Below are 24,797 nucleotides of genomic sequence, written 5' to 3' on the forward strand. Positions count from 1 at the left end.
CGCCGACCTTTCTGTGTGTGCGTCTTGAAAATAACTACGTCAACATAAGAACAACTTTACATGACGTTTGTGCGAATTTTGACTCCCCCAAACTACAAAACTAATCACAAAATCTTTGCAAATTAACGTGTGAAGGGCCGTTTGGAGTTCAGAAGGAATCTGTCAGTCTATCTTACTGAATGGAAAATTGCTTGCCTACATCACTCAAACAACTAACTGACTTCTATCACAGTACGCAGTCGCTGAAATAACAAGGTTGATGTCTTGTAGTTGTAGAAAATGTTGTAACTTTGTTGAAGATGCCAAGTTTGATAAGCCAAGACAGCCGCATGAAAAAGGTCATATCACAATAACTTTTTCAGTTTTGAGTCTTCAATTATATTCTTACTGTATCTAATAGTTTATTATTTTGGCTTTCTAAGAGAGATAATTACATGTAATTTCACATGGGTATTGTGTAATTTACTTACAAATAAATTCCTATGAAAATTGCAGCAGCAACTCCTAAAGCAATTGCCAAAAAAAACCAAAGGAGTTTTCAAAGACATTTTAAGAGAAATTTCCACAAGAATTTATAAAGAAATTTCTAAAGAAACGTTATGTTTTCCGGCCTTGGCAGTCTAGAAAAAAACGGTAAAATACATTACCGAAACCGTCGGAAGCAATATTGTTCTTGCTGCTCTGAAAGACTGCCAAGGCCGGAAAACATAACGTTTCTCTAGCTGCAATACCCAGTCGTTAGGCAATTCTTCCGTTGAAATTTCTAAAAGACGAAAAATATTGCGAATCAATTGCTTGAGGAATTTGCAAAGGATTTACCGAACGATTTTCCAAAGACAGTACTTGCGAAAAGTTCCACAAGGATTGTTAAATAAATTCCGTCCAACGCAGGCAAACCCCAACAGCAGTACTGGAAAGTTCATGAATAAATTGTCTAATGAATTCATAAGAATTATAGTAGGAATTCACAGGAGAACTTCGTAAATTTCTTCTGAATGTAGTTTTCTAATGCATTACCGAAAGGGTCTACAAATAAATCGCCAAAAGAATTTAAATTCTGGAGAATTTCTAAAAAAAATCACCAAATTTGTCGAAGCAGTTTCCCAAGGAATTACCGATGAAATTTTCAAACAGTGTACTGAAACATTTTTTGAAGAAATTCCCAAAGAAATTTCCCACTGGGATTTAAAGAAATTCACAAAGTTATTGCCACCTAAATTTACACTGCAGTTCATTAGTTTTACTTTGTGGGGATTTTCCAGAGGCAGGCCTCAAAAATTGCCGTCTTCTGCGCACGGCTATGGCTGGAGGAATTCCCTGATAGTTGAAAAAAAAAATGGATAATTCCCAAAGAATTTTCCAAAGGAATTATTGGAGGAAAGCTATTTCCAATGTGAGAGAAATATTGTTAGATTTTCTTTTCACTCCAGGCGAGCTCACCACTAAAAATTCTGTAAGAAGTGTTCTCAAAACTTCCAAAACAATTAAGTCGAATGATAAAATTGTTCATTTATTTTTTGAATAAAAGCTTAAGCACTACGTATGATTGTCTTCAGGTAATAGTTTCACAATCAATGCTGAGTTCGATTTGAAGAACCTGAATTATATGTTTTGTATTCCACATTTTTAATAGTGTGGAAAATACCTATTAGCATGGGACAGAAAACAAAAACATTTCACTCCTGCACATTTTTGACCTCCATTTTGGCCCCATATCAACTGTGCAAAATTTCAGCTCGATTAGAGGAACTATGTAAATAGCGCCAGCCGTTTTTAGTTTGCATACTATATACTATGGGAAAAATCACTTTATATCAAAGAAAAATCGCCACAGGTTGCTCCTTAATCTCTAACAATAAATCGATAAATGATTTCTGTTTAAAATTTTACGAGGAACCAACTTTCCGAGGATTACAAAGCGATTTTACGCATGTGGAAAAAGTTATTGACTGAAAACCGAATTGCGTGGCAACGCTGTTTATTATTCAAGGAAGGCAGACAATTAAACGTTCCATAATAAATAATAAACTTCCCATAAATAATTCTAAAAGTCCCAGTGAAGAAACAGGGGTGTGTAAGCAGTAATAAATAACAAAAGTTCCATAAACACAAAAAAAAAATGCATAAATAAATCCAAAGTTTCCATAAATATTTTTTTTTATCTGTATTAACGAGATTTTTAGCCCTAAGCTAGTTCGTCTCGGGACCCACACTTTACTTCCCTTCCGAAGGAAGAACTCACATTTTGCGAGTTTGTCGGGAGTGTGATTCGATCCCAGGTCCTCGACGTGATAGTCAAGTGTTCTAACCATCACACCAGATCCGCTCCTCCATAAATAATTGATTTTTGAGCAATCAAAAACGTCAAAAATGCAATGAATAAATCAACTGTTGCAATAAAAATAGCCATTTTCCCACCAAATAACTTCGAATTTTTCATAAATAAATCCGATTTTTCCATAATAAATCAGAAAATTCACATTAAAAATATATCGAAAAAGCAATAAAAAAATTCCAAAAATGCAATAAAAAATGACGAAATTACCCATGTAAAACAAATGCAGGAAAGTATGAGACAGTGAAATGCTGAATCGCACTTGTATGACTGAAACGACTGCGTAACTATGATTGCAATTCACCGAGCAATTGTTTGCTGTCCGAACTCGCTATCACTCGTCGGACCTATGTTTGCATTACACCGGGCCAATTTTTGGATCTGTGGTTTGCCTAGAACTGAATCGATGCAGTTGCGGTGCATCGGATACCGGAAACTTCGATGGCCTTCTGTCGCCTAAGTTCCTCAATCCTCTATGCGGCTTTGCCGCATGGTCTACATATTTTTTTGGCTCAAAATGCATTTATGTTTATTGCTCGTTTTTTTTTACATTTATTGATAATTTATTTTTTTGTTTATTGCACTTTTTAAATTATTTATTGCTTTTTCGATATTTCTTTTATTGTGAATTTTCTAATTAATTATGGAAAAATCGAATTTATTTATGGGAAATTCGAAGTTATTTGGTGGGAAAATTGTTTTTATTGCAACAGTTGAATTATTTATTGCATTTTTGACGTTTTTAATTGCACAAAAATCAATTATTTGTGGAAACTTTTGATTTATTTATGCATTTTTTTATTTGTTTATGAAAATTTTGTTATTTATTACTGCTTACACCCCTGCTTCTTCACTGGGTCTTTTGGTATTAATTATGATAAATGATCAGTTTCTAATGAGTCGTTTATATTTTAGCCATTCAAGGAACAACAATAAATAATAATATCTCGTTATTTTATCGAACGGATAAGGCTTAATTGGCTTGATTTTTTTTGTGATGGAAAATGTTTTTCATTTTTTGCAGAAACCATTTTTTTGCAAAATCGAAAAACATTCTCCACCACAAAAAATTCAGAAGATACCTTGATCCATACTCTAGAGTTTTTCCATTTTTATATTTTCCCATATAAATGATGTCCCAGGCTAATGCCTATTATATATAACTCGATTTAGTGGATCCTCGATTGTATAGACCATGGTTTCCCACACTGTGAGTCGCGACTCCCCAAAGGGGGGGAGGGGGCTCCGGCGTTCATCCAGGGAGTCGCGAGGGACAGTAAAATATTTTGCTGTAACAAACAAATGAGGGAATTTCTATGGGAGTCGCGAAAACTACGTCAGCTAGCAAAAGGGGGTCGCGCAATCTGAAAGTTTGGGAACCTATGGTATAGAATGGAATGAAATTTAATGTACATTTTTGCAAAGGTAAATTTTGAATATCCAATCAGTTTGTATTATGATGACATATAATGCAGGGTTTTTCTGACTTTTGACACACGGAGCACTTCATATCAATAAATTGTTTTGTGGAGCACACATTACCCAAGTAACCAGTCCGCGCTAATATGCGGCATACTTGCAACATTATTTGCACATGTAATGCAATCATTTAATGAATGCGTAATTGCTTTAAATGGTGATATAATGCTAATTTAATGCCAGAAAAGACGAAAAAGCGTGCTGCTAAAATGTAGAAACGAAAGCTCAGCTACTGTACTGCAAGTGCTACAATTCGGAAATAGGACACCCGAGTAGAGGTGAATGGCAAACCAATAACAAAAGAATAACAAATTTTATTGTCATAACTTATTTTGTCATTCATGAGTTCTTCATGAAGAGCTTGAAACAACATGTCAATAGCATAATATGATATCATATTAAAATATGCCATTCGCTTGTCATTTATCAAATTTGGAAGAATAACTACTGAATGTCTTATTTTGCTATCATAACAAATTTTGCAATTGATGAGATATTGTTGACCTCTTACGAGTTTGATGAACCATCGCAGTTTTGGCCTTTATTAAGAATAACATAAAGACAAAGTTAGAATTTTGATTATTATAAAGGTAACTTTTGATATTTTTTTTGTGACAGGCGAATAACTAATTTTGATATTGTTCTCTTTTCAACAACTCAATAATGGTATATTTTGCAATTCTCAACCTTATTTTTTTTGTTCTTGGTTTGCCATTGTAATGTCAAAATTTGACATTCTTAAGTTATTTTATAGAACAATGTCAGTTATTATTTTTGCCCTTTTGTCACTTATTTCAAACAAACCAATGGCAAATTTTACCATTCAGTAATTCTTTTTAAATGGTAAAACTTGCAATTGTTTTGTTATTCTTTTCTGCCCGGGCAAACTTCAGTTGGTTTCGTTTCAGAATAAATTAAAAACAACAACGAAAAGACAAAAAAGCAGTCTGGATGGAAATGCATTCCATTTATGTTATGTTTCATGATTCTCTTTCTTAGGATTATGATAATTGCTTCGTTATCTTACTGGTATGTGATGATCGATATTCCTAGTATGCGTCTCGAGCTAGCTACACCGGGTATGTTGAAAGTCCTGCTCCCTAGCCCTGTAGTGGCAGTTGAACCTGGATTTTATTTTTGTCCTTTTCACCACTATATACGTAAACATCGAGCACGTGGTTCATCTGTCAAAATGTTGGGTAGCACTGTATGCACATAAATGCTGTTATAGTGCTAAATTATTGCTCATATGCATACGCATACGGCCTTATCAGCAACCTTTATGCAATTCAAAGGGTTTTTATGTATTATGAATGCTGATGATGAGCTTATTTGCTTTTTTAATTCTGAAATAAAGCTTGAAAATACTACCAATGCTGATTTATTAATGCTTATGGTTATTTGGGTAAGGCATATTTTTCATATTATTATTATTCATATGAAAGAATCCCCGGAAGAAACTTCATGGGAAGTTCCTCTGCAGCGATTCCGGGAAAACTCCTAAAAAGATCTTTAAAATACTCCTACAGAAATCCCGGGAGGAACTCGGAGTGAAATCCCTGGAGTACCTGTGGGCAACCACTTCTCTAAATTCTTCGCTGAACTTAGATTTCCATTTTTTATATAACTGTAGTAAATTTTGCAGGTTTTTTCACATATGATTCAACAAAATGTTTATTTCATTAATTATGTACATAGATCTCCAACCTCGGGAACATCCAACACTCTTCAAATCACTCTCGGTCTGGTCAGCCCACTTCGTACACTGTGCTCAACGGCGTCTTGTAATATTTCATTTTTATGCGAACACAATCTTTGCAGGTTTGATAGCCGGTATTCTAACAATATAGCCTACTCCTACCATATTCTTTCTACTTTGCTGGGGACCGTTCAAAAACGACGTAGGCTTTTTGGGGAAGGGAGGGAGTGGGGATTTCTGTCCAATGTCTATGTTCTATGGTGTTTTCAGGCCCTCCTCGAGTATGGTCCATTGTCATGTCTGTTGAAACAAACGTTTAAGTTAAACAGTGCTTCAACGGTGAAACTGTTAATTGTTAAATTAAGTCTTAAAAATGTTGCACACTTAATTATTTTTATGTTAAAAATGGGTAAAAACTGATAGAAAATAATCGTTCCATACATAAACTGTATCAACCCATCTGGACTGAAAAGTGTGTTTTCAACTTAACTGCCGTTATACGCATAATTGTCCCATGTTATATGGGAATCCCATATAACATGTCACAATCGGGCGTAGAACGGCAGTTAATCGCTAGCAACGTGAACATCGCAGGGTAGTTAATTAAACGAAAACAAATCTGACAATAATTGTTTGTGGTAATATGGAACATAGGAGCATCGTGTTACCACAGACAAACAGACGTATCACTTGGAACAAAATGCGATAAAAATCATCGTTACGAAAACATAATCGCCCAATGCTAATTACGTTATAAAGGAAACGATGGGAACTGAGTAGAGTGAGACGTCTGTTTGTCTGTGGTGTTACCTTGGATCTAATAAAATCTTAAATAGTCAATGCAACAAAAGCATTTGAATATATCAAGGCAAAATATAATAAAGAAAACCGACTACAGTAGGCGTTCGCTCGGTGCAAACACTTTAACTGCAATGCTTTTTAACTGCAAGTCCGCTAAGTGCAACAATTTTGCAGTTATCGCACCGCTTTCCTTCATAATGAAATGTCAACAGCGATGCGATGTTTTTCTCATGCAGTTTTGCTGCAATGCGATGTTTTTTTCAAATGCACATTGGCTGGATTCTGCAGCAACTGACAGTTCTATGACATCTGCCAGTTTTTTGCAGTTATCGAATTTCATTCGTTAAGTGAAACGTAAACATGTTGCAGTTATCGAACGTCTAAGTACTATACTTCAAAAGTTGAAGGACGTAGCACAATATTTTTAAAATGCATAGCAAAAAGGTTACGCAAACAAAGCTTTTAAAAATACAATAACGATTGGCGCGACGCTTATTTGCAACCTTGAAACGATGTTATGTGTGGCAGTAATGTGGACACTATAGAAAAATTGCATTTAGACATAACGATTCAAATATGGTGAATCTGATTGGCCATGTTCTCAAAAATCGTGAAAGTGAATCTAAAATATTTACAATTCTCAAAAATTAATATGGAATGATGTCACTTGAACAGAAGAATGAGTAGATATTGCTTGTGAATTCGATTAAGTTTGAAGGGACAGTTAATTAATAAAATTTATGATGGAAATATATCAATGCAAATTTTGTTCTATTTGGCAGTATATTCATTCCTGCACTATAAAAAAATGGAGACAAATCATCAACTTAGTTAAAGAGGTTAATATGTGTTCAGTAAAATAATAAAAGCATATTAAAACTCGTCGAAAGAGTTTGAACAAATATTAGAGTAGGGGGGGGGGGGGATGGGTTGTTTGATAAGTTGGAGGGAGGACTCTTGGTAGATAAATAACTCTTTACCAAAATACCTGATTGATAAAGCAATACTCTTATATAACATTAAAAAATGGGGGGGGGGCAGATTTGCCCTGGAGGGGGGAGGGTGCTTCCATCTCCACCTCTCCTATTTTATCTTATGCATTGCAATTTTATTCTAGTTTTGATTTGCATTTGAACTGCCTCAAAAATTAAAAACAAACGTTTAAGTTTATTGTTCAGAAGTAAGTAGTTCCTAGTTGGGTTAAATACTAGTTACACCTTCCAGGTGTGATTAAAATACAGTCAGGTTTTTTTTACGCGGGGGATACGTACCGCGTAAAAAAGCTCAGTTCAAAAATAAAAAAAAAACGCGTAAAAAAAGTCTCACCATTTCTCGACGAATCATGCAAAAATAAGACGATGAATTTTTTTTTTGTATGGAGTTTTTATTTACGTGGCCGCGTAAATGAAAACCGCGTAAAAAAGACCTGACTGTACTCAAATTTGACTAATGTTATGCTAATCTTACTAGAATACTTTCAAAAAAATGCGGAAAAGCCAAAAAAATATTTTTGGCCACCACTTTGTATGGAGCCGCCCCATAGTGCAATGGCGACGTTGCAAGCACCGAAGGACCGAAGGTGGCGTGGTAACATATCTAAGAGTACGTGAATAGAACGAAAGACTTCCGGCCCCTAACCTCCAAGAGATTGAGGAGGAAGTTGGCCGGTTGAAAAACAACAAAGCCGCTGGAGCAAATGAACTACCAAGAAGTTTCTAAAATACATTGGAGAAGTACTGGTGAGAGCACACTACACTAGGTCATTACAAAGATTTGGGAGGAGGAAGTATGACCAGAGGAATGGATGAAAAGTATCGCGCATCCTATCTACAAAACTGGCGATAATTTTCGATTGCGGAAACTATCGCACCATCACTCTACTGAGCACTGCCATCAAGATACTCTCTCAAATTTTATCCTGCCGTCTATCACCGATTGCAAGAGAGTTCGTATCAGGCCATATCAGGGTGGATTCATGGGTGAACGCGCTACAACGGACCAGATTTTCGCCATCCGCCAGGTGTTGCAGAAATGCCGCGAATACAACATGTCCACACATCATCATTGTTCATCGATTACAAATCGGCGTATGATACAAGTGATCGAGAACAGCTATGGCAGATTATGCACGAAAACAGATTCCCGAATAAACTGATACGATTGATCAAGGCGACGATGATGGATCGAGTTTTGTGCGTAGTTCGAGTATCAGTCCCTTCGAATCTCGCAGAGGGTTACGGCAAGGTGATGGTCTTTCGTGCTTGCTCTTCAAAATTGCTTTAGAGGGTGTAATCTGGAGAGCGGGGATAAACACGAGTGGAACGATTTTAACGAAGTCCGTTCAGCTGCTTGGTTTCGCTGATGACATTTGTGGTAGCCGCGTGTGCTAAGCACGAGAGTGTACGAAATACTGACTAGCCGAATCACGCTATGCAGCAAGCGCCGATCATCGCGCCACCACACAGTCATCGTATGGGCATAGAATGGTATTGAATGCTTACATGCGTTGTGCTTATAGACGAGTCAGGTACTCGTCACCACAATATTGATATTATTGCTCGTAAATTTGAAACGATGGCGGAAACGTATATACAATTAAAGAGCCAGGCGAATTGAATTGGCCATTAATGTGTCGAAGACAAAGTTCATGATGACAATGGGCTCTAGGGAGTAATTACCACGCCCGCTACCTCGAATGTATATCGACGATGATGAAATCGAGGCTGTTGAAGAATTTGTGTATTTGGGCTCCCTGGTGATCGCCGGCAACGACACCAGCAGAGAAATGCAGATACGCATTGTGGCAGGAAATCGAGCTTACCTTGGACTCCGCAGAAATCTACGCTCTAGTTCGCACACGAAGTCAACTATCTACAAAACGCTGATTAGACCGGTAGTCCTCTAGGGGTTGTTCATAAGCCACGTAGACCAAATTTTGGCCATCTCAGACCCACCAAACCCCCCCCCCCCCTTTATGGCTACATTCAAATTGTTGGTCGCTCTGAAGTTCTCACATTCTAAATGGTCACCTTTCTTGTGAATAGGGTAGATTACCCATTCCTTCCACTACTCCGGTAGCTGTTCGGTTGTCCAAAACTTGGCTATTAATCCGTACAGATAGATGGCCAACTTTGGTACATCTTGAAGAGCTCAGCTGCGATATCATTCTTTCCAGCTGCTTTGTTGGTTTTGAGCTGGTGAATGGCATCCTTAGCTTCCCTCAGCGAGGAAGTTGACTCATTTCCATTCTCTGTTGCGTTGGCATAGCCGTTTCCTCCGTTGCCGTGGTCTCCCGTGCCTACATTCTCCATGCCATTCATTTGCTCATCGATGTGTTGCTTCCACCTTTCGATCATTTCAAAAAGTAGAATAAAAACATGCTTCACTATCTTCAAGATACATGACAAAGGCATCATATTGTTCTGAAGTTATATCGCTGCGTAATCAGTAACCTAGATCGGCAGTGAGAAAATTAGTCACGTACCTTCCACAGCGATGCCAAAATCGAACCCAACCGAGTCCCTTCCCCAACGTTAGATTCCTTCATTGTGCGGCGCTGCAGAGGCGTCAGGGTTTCTTGTCGCGACCTTGGCGACAATGAGGATACAATGTCCACCTACCAGCCGCCGTGCCGATGCGATGATGTCCGCCCCGTAAAATTAGCAGTGATTCAAAAATAAACTCGGTTGCTTATTGAGCATTGTCTCCAAAACAAACAAAAGCGGAGATAATCGAATTTTTTGAATAAGGCCAAGTTTGCGTACGTGAATCTAATATTTTCGGCTTCATCTGGGTTTACATTATATTGTGTGACGACGACTGGATTCGTCTGGGGTTGGACGGACAGTGTCTACCATCGGACCGGACCGGACGCGTGTGGTCGTCATTGTCCGTCAATGTGAAGTGAGAGAGGCTAGCGCCACCATTTGTGTCCCCGGGTTGATAGATTTCAATAAATTTTCGATTCGAGACTGTGACGGAGTTGATTGCGGATTCCGGCGAGGTACGCACAGCTAGAGAAGCAATAGCGCATTTATGGAAAACCAGGCATCTATTTTTAACCGCCTCATGAAGCGCCGATTAGTGCGAATGTATATGATGACAGGCAATTCGCGGTCGTGGTTTGAATGGGCAAAGGGCGTGAAGTCGCGTGTTGGAACGACTGACCGTGATGCCTGCTGATATGCGAATCGTCACTAGTATGAGGAGACAGCATGACTCAGTTTCTGCGTTGTGTTTAACATAATTGTTGATTGATTTTGAAACTATCGAATAGAATGACAAATATAAAAAGTCATTGGCTTTACATTAACTTTCGAGAAACTCAATGTGTAAATATTTTGGATTTTAGCGTAAATATAGTTCAGTAGCTGATACTCAACTCAATAATTGCTAAAATAAAGCTTTATTAAAAACGTAATTTCGATAGAGAGATCATTTGTTTTAAGATTAGTTTCAAAATATTACAAAAAAGATGCACTTTTGAGCGACCAGTTACCCGATTTAACACCTTGAACGTGTTGCACAAAATACAACAGCGCGATCAACGGATATTCTTTTTCCAATGCACAAAAATATGTTTCCTTCTGACAAGTCATTCAAACTAAAATAAATGTATCACCGAACACTCGAATTCACCAAATTGTTAGGAAGTGTGCGCGAAATAAAATCGTAATTGGTCATTTGTATGCTACCGTCGTGTCTCATACGTTTTGATAATTGAAAATTGTGCTCAGGTTCTTCGGCGGTGGATGGATTCGAATAGACACATTTTTACGGCTGACATAACCGACCCATTGAGAGTTCATATAACAAGGTGAATAAAGTTTATGAGCTAACAAGAAGTAATGTTCAGTATGGTCACGACAGCTGCACAATTTTGAGCATTGCAATAGTGCATGGTTACAAAATAATTCAATGTTGAGCTATGCGATACTTACTTGAATGGCTGAGGCCAACCTTCTCCTTCAGGCTTTCGGTGAAGTTGGTTCGTGTTGAATCGGTTGAAAACGGCAGATAGGTGATGTTTTCTCGCCGGAAGAACTCGGCCATGGTGCTCAGCACCAGATGACCGGTTTGCGGACCAGCGACATTGAAGTAACCGTGCCGTTCGTAGAAATAGACCACGCGGTTCCATTTGAAGCTGGAATTGGAAAATGCAACCTATTAGTTTGAACAGAAAAAATAACACCGATTTAAAAATGCTAAGAGTGTAACAGAATAGGGGTTTTGGGTTACGTTGCCAAATGTTGTCCTAAGATATATAACCGATAAAATGCAAGTGGCCACCGCAGCGGTTAGGCTACGGAAGGGCCCGGCAGGGAAACATGTGGCCTTGATACAGCTACCTGTGGCGGACGCTAATAAGTCCATTAGAGTAGGGTAGGATAGCTCATGGTGAGCTGGTCAGTGTGCTAACTGATCTGGCACGAGCCACCGGAGGTTTGCTTCAGGTGTCTGGAACCAGGACACAAGCCATGGGACTACAAAGGCCCTGACAGGAGCAAATTGTGTAAGTTATGCGGCGACGAAGACCATAAGGTCCACCCACGTGTTTGATTTGTTCTGGGAAATCCAAAACCACAACTGCGACGCAGCCCAGTAGCTACTGTATCAGGCAGTTTCTGAGTGGAGGACGGATATCGCGGACCCATAACGAGTACCCGCCGGTATCGATCATCGTCGTAACTTTTTGAAATCCTTCCTTAACAAGAGGACAGGATCATAGAAGGTATATTTCAGCGTCATCAACCTAGTCCTTGGCCTCCATTCGTAGGACCGCTGGGGACTTGGGCTAGCGATAATGGAGGGTCACCGACAGTCTTGTTAGCAATCACATTCTTTGACACCTTTTCGTCGATATTCGGCTGCCTTTGTCTCCAACTTTCGCAACACAAGCGATCAAACTACTGTACGAAACGAAAATGTCAAATGAATACCGTTGACCTTGATTACGTCTTCGGGAGATGGTTCGGTTTTTGTTATTCCTGTATCCATTCGGAGAGCAGTTTTGGCTAAATGTATGTGTCGTAATCGATATATCACACACTAATAAACTAATATTATACCAATCATAATCAAAAGTGTCGAATGTTTACAAGCCTGGTCACCGATGAGGAACTCTCGGGGATTGCAAAATCCCTTAGCGGAGGTAAGGCCCCAGGTCCGAACGAAATTCCGAACTTGGCCTTAAAAGTAGCCATTGCAGAGGCTCCCAAGATGTTCAGATCTGCTATGCAGAAATGCCTGGTCGAGGAAGTTTTCCCAGAGATTTAAAAGCGGCAGAGCCTGGTACTACACAAGAACTTCTTTTTAAGCCATTGGCTAGGTATGCGCGGGGTCAAGAGGGTTTTCAGAAAGTTCCCAGGTTTTTCAGGAGAATTCAACCATCAAGTTTTGTTGGCGTTTAATGTGATTACGTAGATTTCAGCGGCGTTTCAATGTTATCCAGGGGGTTTTAAGGCTTCAAGGGCAATCCAGTGGGGAGAGGGATCTCAGGAACCATTAAAGGGCCTTACAAACGGTTTCAAGGGCGTTTCAATGCATTTCATAGAGTTTCAGAGGATTTCAGGAACCTTTTATGGGCGATCGTAAAAGTTTTAAGAGTTGCACTTTAGGGGCGTTCCGAGGTGTTTTCAGAGGCGTTTCAGAGGGTTTCGCGAGTTGAAAGGCTCGTCCAAAGGGGTTTCAGGGGCATTTCTAATTGATTATGATAATTTCAAGAGCGTTCTCATGAGATTACGGAGGTTTTATGAGTGTTTCGAGGCATTTAAGATCAGAGTCGTATCATGGGGGTTTCAGGATCACACACAAATCAAAGGGGACGACGGCCACAGCCGAAGGTCATCGACCGCCATCGGGGATGGCTGACCTCGCGATTCGATAAGCCGGCATTTGTGGAGCGATTGTTTATGGAGGGTAACACCGACGATCTATCCAGCGATGATCTAGTCGGAACCCTAAGCCGTGCATTTGACGCCGCTATGCCAAGGCGATCCCTACCCAGCAATGGACGCAAACCGGTGTACTGGTGGTGTCCAGAAATCGCAGAACTCCGCGCATCCTGCCTAAGAGCTAGAAGAAGGATGCAAAGGGCTCGTACCGATGAGGATAGAGTTGAACGAAGTGAGGCTTACAGGGCGGCTAAACTGGCACTGAATAAAGAGATTAAGGCACGTAAGCGGGCGTGCTTCGAAAATCTCTGCCAGGTAGCCAACACGACCCCATGGGGTGATGCCTACAGAGTAGTCATGGCCAAATCGAAGGGCGCGTCAGCGCCCTCAGAACGCTCCCCAGAGATGCTGCAGAAGATCGTGCAAACGCTGTTCCCGCGCCACGATACAAGACCATGGGCCCCCCTTCCCTATAACCAAACCGGCCATAGCGAGGTAGCCCCGGTGACGAACGACGAACTCATTGCAATAGCGAAATCGCTTAAGTTGAACAAGGCTCCGGGTCCGAACGGTATCTCGACATTAGCCATCAAGACGGCCATCGAGGCTAGCCCTGACATGTTCAGAATGGCTTTGCAGATGTGCCTAGACAGAGGCGAATTTCCAGAGAGGTGGAAAAGGCGAAGATTGGTTCTACTGCCCAAACCCGGGAAGCCACCTGGCGACCCGTCGGCATACAGACCTATCTGTCTGCTGGACACCGCCGGAAAACTGTTGGAACGGATCATTCTGTCGAAGCTGATGGTCTATACCGCGAAACCCGATTACTCTGGTCTCTCGGATAACCAGTTCGGCTTCCGGAAGTGTCGATCGACGGTGGACGCTATTAGTGCTGTAACCAAAACAGCCGAGATAGCGCACTAAAAGAAGTGAACTGGAATCCGTTATTGCGCGGTCGTCACGCTGGACGTTAAGAATGCAATCAACAGCGTCAGCTGGGCCGCCATCGATCGCGCAATACACCACCTAGGAGTCCCGGTTAGCCTATGCCGGATACTAGAGAGCTACTTCTAGAATAGGGTGTTAATCTATGACACCGAGGAAGGCGAGAGGAGCTACAACATCACCGCAGGGGTACCGCAGGGGTCCATTCTGGGCCCGGTACTATGGAACGCGGCTCAAACTTCCACCGGGCGTGAAGCTGGTCGGCTTCGCCGATGATATTACCCTCGTGGTATACGGCGAGTCAATAGAGGAAGTGGAACTGACAGCAACTCACGCAATTGGCATAGTGGAGGACTGGATGAGATCGAGACATTTGGCACTCGCGCACCACAAAACGGAGGTGGTGGTGGTAAACAACCGAAGTCTGAACAGCAGGCAGTGGTCATCACAGGTGGATGCACGATCAACTCTAAGCGCTCATTGAAGCAATTGGGGGTCATGATCGACGATAAGCTGAAATTCGGAAGCCATGTAGAATATGCCTGCAAAAGGGCATGGCAAAAGCATGGCGATAATGGCATTGTCAAAGATAATGTCAAATAGCTCGGCAATAGTCTCGAGTAAGCGTAAGCTGTTCGCGGCAGTAGCGATCGCCATACTACGGTATGGGGCCGCTGCATGGTCGAAGGCGCTAATGGTTAAACGAAACGTGAAGCGATTTTTTTTCCTTCTAAACCATAGGGGGATAATCTGCTCAAGCTCAACAGACACCCTAACAGGAAGGTTAGGGTAGTGTAGGTCTGAGGCCGTCTTCTACAACAAAAGTAAAAACATCGATGACTCGCTCTGGAGAGTCCATCACGGTAACATGCTGGCGCTTGGCTAGTTTCCCGAGTGGTCCTCGCCACTCCCTTTGTCCTCGGAAGGCGGGCAGGGTCAACCCCGCCCGCGCCCAACTGCTTTGCAGACATCAAGAACTGATGCCCACGTGCAACCTGATCTGACCTGCTGAAGGCAAGGGTACCACTACCCTTCAGGCCCTATCAGCTGCACCAGAAGGTTGCTAACAGCAGTGTCTCCACCTGCCCCGACCCTTGCCGGGGACCCCTTTCCAACCGCGGGCTCGGATCCAACCCAGTAGAAGGACGCTACGACAGCACCGCTACCGGGACTTCCTCTCCGCGGCCACTTAATCGCTGTAAGGGTCGATCTCGACCGCAGGGCACCGGTATGACCTACGAAGCCGACTCCGAACCCCTGGACCACCTCTTGTACTGCATCTGGACTAGCCACTCTCCGAGTCCACGCGCCAGCTCCTCTGTAGCTCCCAGACGATATGGGTGATAACGGCGTTCCAGCCAAACTCATCCCTACACATCCTCTGGACCAAGTTGTCCGGGTTTATGTCCTCCCCGCATGTGGCAAGCATGCGGTCACGCATTGTGCGAAAACGCGGGCACACGAACAAAACGTGTTCCGCCGTTTCCTCTAAACCATTGCACACTGGGCATTCGGGAGAATCCGCATGCCCGAAACGGTGTAGATACTGTCGGAAGCAACCATGACCTGTAAGGACCTGTGTCAGGTGGAATGTAACTTCCCCATGGCGCCTATTAATCCAACGATCTACCCTCGGTATCAACCTATGGGTCCACCTTCCTTTGGTGGAACTGTCCCACGTGCACTGCCATTTGACCATAGAGGCCATCCTGGCAGTCCTGCGTATGCCTCTTGTGCCGCGCATTTCAAAGCACTCCATGTCCTCACTGATAAGAATGCTGATAGGCACCATACCAGTAATGACGCAGAGAGCGTCGTGTGATACGGTACGGTACGCGCTCGCAACCCTCAGGCACATAAGCCTGTAAGTACTTTCCAGCTTCCGTCGGTAGCATTCAGTACTTACCGCGGTGTCCCACGCCGGGCCGCCATACCTAAGTATGGACGTAGAAACACTAGCCAGAAGCTTGCGCTTACTGGCGTACACCGCAGAGCTATTGTACAGCATCTAAGCTTATCGTCGATCATCACGACCAAGTGTTTGAGGGAGTGCTTTGACAGGATAGTGCACTCTCCTACACTGATCTCCGTGTGCTGCTCCGACGTCCGGTTGTTAACAACCGTCACCTCTGTCTTGTGGTGAGCCAGCTCCAGTTTCCTGGACCGCATCCACGCCTCCACAACCTTGATCGAGTGGTTGGTAGTCAACTTCACCTCCTCGATCGTTTTACCGTAGACTTCGAGCGTAATGTCGTCGGCAAATCTGACAATCTCCACTCCCACTGGGTACTCTAACCTCAACACCTCGTCGTACATGACATTCCATAACACCGGACCCAGGATGGAACCTTGCGGGACTCCTGAGTTTATGTGAAAGCACTTCCGACCCACCTCCGTGTCGTAAACTTGTACACGATCTTCTGGAGGATCGACTGAGGGTTTTAATCTACGATTTAAACGGCTACGCAGTCTTGTAATTTGGGAAAACGAGGTTTATTATTTGCCCGACGTTTCGACACTGGGGTTTTGTGTCATCTTCAGGGGTACTAAAATTTAATACATGTACTAATTTGATACAATCTACGGATACACAATTCGTCTGGATTACTTACATTAATTTTTCGTTTTTGGTCTTATGTTTCGTCTAACTGTAACTGTCTTGTCGAGTTGTTGTTGATACATGCTGTAAAGTCATTATTAAAAGTTGAAATTGTCGGGTTCCTTGTCTAATGATAAATTTTGTCTTACACTTATTTGGTCTATCTAGTTTTGCAACGGACTGTACGCGTTTGGCGCAAATCTACTTCTAACAACCCCCCACATATAATTGAACGGTCATTGGTAGCAAAAGTGCCCTATCCTAATAATCTACGTTTCATCGTCGGTTTGTCGTTCTACATTCGGTTTGTTGCGTTCCTGTATAGTTTTAATGCTGTGCAACACAGCTGCGTATGTGGTGCTAAGTCTATCTACGTCTGTTCGCTTATTCACTGTTTTGTCTGTGTTTGTGATGTGACACATTTCGAGGAATGGTAGTGTTGTCTGTTTATAACTATGGTCAATAATTTGTGTTTGGTCAAGGTTGAATCTGTGGTTGTGTTCAATACAATGTTGGATTAGGGCTGTCGTTGTCTCTATTAGTGTAGTTTTAGCTGCTTCAGTGTTTGTCTGACTATCGTTCATCAACTTATCAAGTTTGTTTACATTGCTTTTGTGTCCAGTGAGTCTTTTGCCTAGGTTGTTTTTGGTCATTCCTATGTAACAGCTCTCGCAGTCGTTACATGGAATTTTATAGATTACATTATTAATTTCGGTTTTTCTTACAGGGTATTTAACTTTGGTATGCAGTTGATTGATGGTCCGGTGTTGTCTAGTCGTGATGTTGATGTTTGGGTAGTCTTTGGTCAGGATTTTGGTTATGCGTTGCGAGAGTGCAGGTATGTACGGAATCGACCTGTACACTTTTTCATTCCTTGTTTTTTCAGGTTCGTTGGATGGACATACGGTGTTTTGATGCTCGATGCTGTTGGCTGTTCGGTGATCGTCGGTGATTGCGTGTATTTGGAGATGGTCGCTTCTATCGCTCGTGGGATCATAGAGTGGTTGCTGATGTTGCAGGTCATTTGGTGTTGTGATGACTGGGAGGGTGGGTGTCTGACATGATGGTTGGCTTTGGACGAAATCGGTAGGGTTGTTTGTGTTTGATGCTGCTGTGGGTGGTACGGGAGATGGCTGGCAGGATGGTCGGCCGGGTGTTGTGTGCAGAAGTTGGTTGTTGATGTCGCTGATGATTGGCAAGGTTGGCTGTAGTTGCGGAGGGGTATGAGGGATGGTTTCAATCGGCTGATGTTGCTGTTGGCGGTTGGGTTGTGGGTGGTTCTCGTTGGGTGTTGGATGCTTGCTCATGTACAAGTGTAGCAGTCTATTGATGAGCGACTTCGGATAATTGTTTTGGCGGAGATGTTGGTGAATCGTTTTGGCTATTTCATCTAACGGCTTGTTGCGGGTGAGCGAGCATACTCGGTGGATGAAGTTATTTGCTACATTGATCTTGTACTTAGGCTGGTGGAATGAATTGTAGTTCAACATTCTACCTGAGGCTATTGGTTTTGCGTACCATTCCGTCGTCAATGTTTGGTCTGCATTACGAATGACCGTCATGTCGAGGAATGGGAGGCGGTTCTCTTTTTCTTCTTCGGTGGTGAACTGTAGCCTCGGTTCAATCCTGTTGAAGGCATCCAGGACCTGTTGTACGCATTCCCGTGGGATAGCCATGAAGATATCATCCACGTATTTTCTAAAGATGGTTATCTCAAAGGGTAGAGAGTTCATAGCTGTTTTGATAACCGAGTCCAACACGATGTCTGCCACAATGGGCGACAGTGGGCTGCCCATGGCCGTCCCGTATGTTTGCTTGAAATACCGTCCTTCGAAGCAGAAGTAGCTAGCTTCCATACAGTATTCCACAATCTCGAGGAACAAGTCAAGATTGATTTGTGTTTTGACCTCGTTCCTGAAACAACAAGGAATGAAAAAGTGTACAGGTCGATTCCGTACATACCTGCACTCTCGCAACGCATAACCAAAATCCTGACCAAAGACTACCCAAACATCAACATCACGACTAGACAACACCGGACCATCAATCAACTGCATACCAAAGTTAAATACCCTGTAAGAAAAACCGAAATTAATAATGTAATCTATAAAATTCCATGTAACGACTGCGAGAGCTGTTACATAGGAATGACCAAAAACAACCTAGGCAAAAGACTCACTGGACACAAAAGCAATGTAAACAAACTTGATAAGTTGATGAACGATAGTCAGACAAACACTGAAGCAGCTAAAACTACACTAATAGAGACAACGACAGCCCTAATCCAACATTGTATTGAACACAACCACAGATTCAACCTTGACCAAACACAAATTATTGACCATAGTTATAAACAGACAACACTACCATTCCTCGAAATGTGTCACATCACAAACACAGACAAAACAGTGAATAAGCGAACAGACGTAGATAGACTTAGCACCACATACGCAGCTGTGTTGCACAGCATTAAAACTATACAGGAACGCAACAAACCGAATGTAGAACGACAAACCGACGATGAAACGTAGATTATTAGGATAGGGCACTTTTGCTACCAATGACCGTTCAATTATATGTGGGGGGTTGTTAGAAGTAGATTTGCGCCAAACGCGTACAGTCCGTTGCAAAACTAGATAGACCAAATAAGTGTAAGACAAAATTTATCATTAGACAAGGAACCCGACAATTTCAACTTTTAATAATGACTTTACAGCATGTACCAACAACAACTCGACAAGACAGTTACAGTTAGACGAAACATAAGATCAAAAACGAAAAATTAATGTAAGTAATCCAGACGAATTGTGTATCCGTAGATTGTATCAAATTAGTACATGTATTAAATTTTAGTACCCCTGAAGATGACACAAAACCCCAGTGTCGAAACGTCGGGCAAATAATAAACCTCGTTTTCCCAAATTACAAGACTGCGTAGCCGTTTAAATCGTAGACTTGTACACGATTCTGAAAGTAACTTTCGAGAATCTTGTTCAGGATACTCCGGTATCCCCAGACGCAAGAGCGTTTCGGCAATAGCAGACCAGCTGGCGCTATTAAACGCATTTCCACGCCAGCCCCAGTCCCCGGCTGTCCTACGAAAGGAGGCCAAGGACTAGGATCATGACGCGGAAAAAGTCCTCCAATGATCCCCTCCAACATCTCTGGTGGAACAGGTGGAAACTCCATCATTGTCAGCATTCAGCAACTCCTTCTGGTGCTAGCTGATAGGATCTTAGCCTTCAGGAGATCAAATCACAGTGCACATTAGTTCTTTTGCCTTGCTCGCCCTCCGAGGACAGAGAGAGTGGCAAGGCCACCAGGGTCGCTGGCAAAGCGCCACCATGCCACATTGGTAACAAAACTATCCAAGCAGAATTGCAGCATGGTGATTAAAACTTCAACTGGTCATTACTCGACTCAAATATACCATAGCAAATATACAGCGTGATGCATCATTTGTTAGCTGACCAGTTTTGCGCGGAAAACACTTTATTGAGTGAAACTGACTTCAGAAATCTCAACCTTCAGGATGTTCTGTTTCACCCGCTGTACTAAGGATTTATAGGTTCTATTTACGCTTATGCGTTCAACAGTGTCCTTTTCAGGGCACTGTTTGAACCCATTGTGGTACCCTTACGCGGTAAAACCTTCTTCTAGGGTGAAACCCCTATCTCCATTCTTGTCATTTTCTCCATCCCATCCCGTAATCCCGTCTTTCTGCTTCGGATTAAACGGGCTCATTTTTATGGCGAAGGCTTAAATTTCTCAAATAAAGGAGAACCTCTGAAGCCGACCTACTGGTACCTGATACCCATAAAAATTAGGTGCAATGAAGTAAAATAATTTAATAAACCAAGAAAATAATCTTCTAAAACGGAAAAGATGTAGGGTAGAAGCTTCAGTTTTGGCCAGCTCGGAGATTCGGCCATAGTGAGGTATTCAGCCTGTTACGATCTAAATTGGCATACATTTATATTTTACTAGTAGATTCTATTATAATATGATGATTACAGCTGTGAAAACCATACGTTTTGATTAAATACTGAAGGAAAAAAAATCCTTGAACAATCAGCTCTCATATATCTATTTTGGCCAAGCACCCTAATTTGGCCACTCCCATAAGAAATACACGTGATTGACCAAAATAGAAACCAAAGCTGAGAATATAGCCAAAACTGCGGCAATGCTTCTATTTTGACCAGTACCGCTTTAAATACAAAAATCACGTATTAGCTCGATTTCTGCATTTTTCTAATAAAGTATAGTTCAAAACCTTTCATTTAACACATGGGTAGTTTTCACTGGATTATTGGTTATTTTTATAAAAATGATTCTCCTTAGACTGGCCATAACCGGTGCCCGCATCCTACTATCTATCAAGCCTTTTTCTCTGGCACAAGAATCAAAACAATAGAAATTATGCATAGTAATGAATTATTGTAGTAAATTAGTAGGTTATTCTTCGAAAACCTCAAGTTTCAGTTTTGTTTGTTTTTAACAAAAAAGCGGTCACTTGAGTATTCATGAACTTTCATTTTTTAGTCAATCTTTTTCATAACACCCCGACGATATGTAAAACTAAATAATTTATTTATTTTCATCTTTACCTTTATGTCCCATACAGTTTGTTCCTGCGACTGCAGTATGTACACACGGGATAAAAAATACTAACATTTTTATTACTTGATTTATCATCCACTTTAACAAGCATCAGCCACCTACAAGAAATCCCAACATGCCACCCAGACAGCAGTAAAGTGCGATAAATTTAATAACACCGACATAATTCTATCAATTTCCACCAGTAGCCCACCACCACCCACCACGTTGCAGTACTTACTGTTTCAGCAGATCGATCATAAAGTACGCAATTCGTTGAAAGCTCAGCCACCCGGTGCGAATGAGCAGATAGAATTCATCCTCGCAGCGTGTCTTGTTCTGCTCGAAGTCGAACGTGTAGCCGGCGCCAGTTATCACAGGTATGCCGTCGTTGTAGATGAACCGCCCGATGCGCGCCACAGGTGCTATAAAACGAGAGAGAGAGAGCGGGAGAAGACAAGAGATGATATAAGAAACGATAAAAGTTTGCCTCATTCGACGGATAACCGTTGGAGCTTCCGGCTCCAAGAAGCATGCGCACGAATTGCGTTGTGAATGCGAATAAACGATAAAAAGCTTTTTGCAATAAAAGCTTCACCAATCGATACACACAAAATGACAATTAATAAGAATATTATCAATTCTTACTCGTTTGGAAAATTTATTAGCAGTCTTCAATAAATGCTTTTGACCAGTGTTACAAAAATATTTTCATTCGATTTGAAGCAATTATCAAAAATAGCGATTCAACTGAATAACCTCCAAAGCATCTACTAATTCACTCATTGACTTATTATAAGGTAAAAATGGGCCTCATCGGTAATGTGCTTGGATAAGGTCAAAAATACCAAATTTCGAGATTTTCCGTTATTGCATAAGTTATATCCCTTTCGGGACGGATCGCAAAAAAGTGAAATCTCCATACAAATGGCTCAACTTTGGCTCTCTAGAACTCAAAGATATCCCAACAAAACAACAAATATTTTTACTCATGTGAAAGAGCTTCTTTGTATCTTTCGATTTCTTGCTTTGACTACCTAGATAAATTGGAAATAAAAAATATGCGACAGATACATTTTTTATGTTTTACGGTTTTTGAGTTGTTTACCTTGTTGTGGTAAATATCATAGGCAACGTAAACAAAAGTTTGTTTGCACACATACAAGTATAAGTAATGGCTGAATCCTTGAAACAGTTTACATCACTTAAAACAAAGTCTAAACAGATAAAAAAATATGCAAAACTTTTACCAATTGTGCTGTTTCGTCACGAAAGGGATATAACAATGCACAATGGTCCACAAAACAGATTTACGAGGAAAGATGCATTCAGTGCCTTCAAATGATTTTCTAGATTAATATGGTCTTCTACAAAGTTGTTCCTAAAAATAAGGCCCTCTTTTCAATATACTTGGAAATTAGGGTGGTCCATATTTTCAAAGAAATTGTGAACCTTTGCTGCAGACACTTTTTATGTAGCTTTAAAATTGACCGATCTAGAGGTATTTTTCTGAATAAGCTTAGGGTGGTTCAAGAAAAACCGGTTTTCTGGCGTTAGCTTATTCGATTTCGTTTTTCAATTTTTCATTAAAAGTCGCCCAAGAAGCACTTGTAGAGCATTTGAAGACACGTCATTTCGTGCACTGAGATGGTCGTTATCTCGTTTGGTTCAAAAGTTACAGGCATTTTTCTTTGAAAAACATAGTTTTTTAAAAAGGTGCTATGACGGGTTGGGGCGAACATAAAAAATATCGTTTGTTATAAAACCTATCAAAAAAATTAGAGGGGTGTTATTTTTATAACTCAAGTGAAAAACACTTGAATAATGCATATTTTTTCTAGAAAATCATCAATATCTTTTGAACGGAATGACGTAGCAACATTCCCAGCGCACGAAAATGTGCGTTTTTAAAAGCTCTAAAATGGTTCTTAGACAACTTTGATAAGAAATTTGAAACAAAAAAGAAAATGCGTTTAAACTGTTTTGACCAAATTTGGAACATTTTCCCGTAGTTTTCATAGGGTGACGCTAGAACAAATCGTTTCATTCTTTTATCTTTTTTGTTTAAAATTTCTCGTCAAAGTCGCCTAAGAACCACTTTTGGAGCTTCCAAAAACGCACATTTTCGTGCGCTAAGAATGTTGCTACGTCATTCCGATCAAAAAATATTGATGATTTTCTAGAAAAAAAATAGACACTTTTCAAGTATTTTTCACTTGAGTAACAAAAATAACACCCCTCTAATTTTTTGATATGTTTCATTCAAAAAATTTTCAAAAATCTCTACGAGTGTTTCTTGGGCGACTTTGATGAAAAATCGAACCTGGAAAAGTTAAGGCCAGAAAACCGGTATTTCTTGAACCACCCTGAGCTTATTCAGAAAAATACCTCTAGATCGGCAAATTTTAAAGCTACATAAAAAGAGTCTTCAGCAAACTTGCTCAAAGATAGATCTACAACTATCCCGAAGAATGTATACAGTTATTCTTGCAAATAAAAAAGTTTGGTTACCAATTTCTTTGAAAATATGGACCATTTTTATTTTCATGCACGTTTTAAAGAGGGCCTTATTATTAGGGACAACTTTGTAGAAGACCATATTTGCCTAAAAACTCATTTGAATGCATCTTTCCTCGTAAATCTGGTTCGTGGACAACTGTGCAATGGCTAAGTCTTGCGTCATAGAACATATACCCATTTTGATTTTTTATTCCCAAAAATAGAACACCACAAATGCGTCCCCCCTCGAGCATCATGTAACTAAAAAGTAAGATAGAACTTTACAATTGTACGATAAAATAAAACATCACAAATTAACAACACTAATTAACGACTCCCAACATAAAACATGTCCTGTTATCAGTGTTGCTACAAAAACAGATTTATCTGGAAAGGTACATATATTTGAGAATTTTTTGGTACATATTCTATTTCCTGAGTAACTTCTGAAGATTCCTGAAGGAATCCCTGGAAAAATTTTTAGACAACTTCTAGGAGAAATTCTAAGAGAAATTTCTGGAGAAATTCCTACACAAAACTCGGAAGGAGATGCATGGTGAAATCCCTGTAGGAACCCAAGGATAAGTCCCTATACTTAATAGGGACTTATTATACTTGAAGGAATTCATTGATGAATTCCGGCACAAATCCGTAGATGAACTTTTAAAAGATTTTTTGAAGAAATTTGAGAAAAATTCCTGGTTGACTACTTGTAAAATTTCTTGGCTCCTGTATGCATCACTCTAGAATTATCTTAAAGCATTCTGATACAAATCGCTAGAGGAATTTGTTAAGAAATCCTTTTAGTAATATAAAAAATCTTTATATAATCCTGGAGAAATTCTTGGGTGCTTCCTTGGGCAAAATGACATTAGCGAAACTACGGATTTTTTTTCCAGGTGGTGCACTACAAACAAATATTCATTAGTTCATCCATTCATTATT

General features: G+C 40.8%; 1 protein-coding gene across 2 annotated transcripts in view; it reads right to left on the reverse strand.

Moving 5' to 3' along the window:
• The window catches only part of LOC115261348 (atrial natriuretic peptide receptor 3), a 147,193-nt gene that overhangs the window by 20,354 nt on the left and 102,042 nt on the right, over window positions 1-24,797 (reverse strand). For both annotated transcript variants that reach the window (XM_062856044.1, XM_029862822.2), the window contains exons 4-5: window positions 21,595-21,778; window positions 11,255-11,457 (exon numbers count right to left, since the gene is read on the reverse strand). In XM_062856044.1, the coding sequence (XP_062712028.1) occupies window positions 11,255-11,457; window positions 21,595-21,778 (387 nt within the window). The remainder of the gene's footprint in view (window positions 1-11,254; window positions 11,458-21,594; window positions 21,779-24,797) is intronic.

This window comes from Aedes albopictus, chromosome 3 (assembly GCF_035046485.1).
Source record: "Aedes albopictus strain Foshan chromosome 3, AalbF5, whole genome shotgun sequence".
Lineage (NCBI taxonomy): Eukaryota > Metazoa > Arthropoda > Insecta > Diptera > Culicidae > Aedes > Aedes albopictus.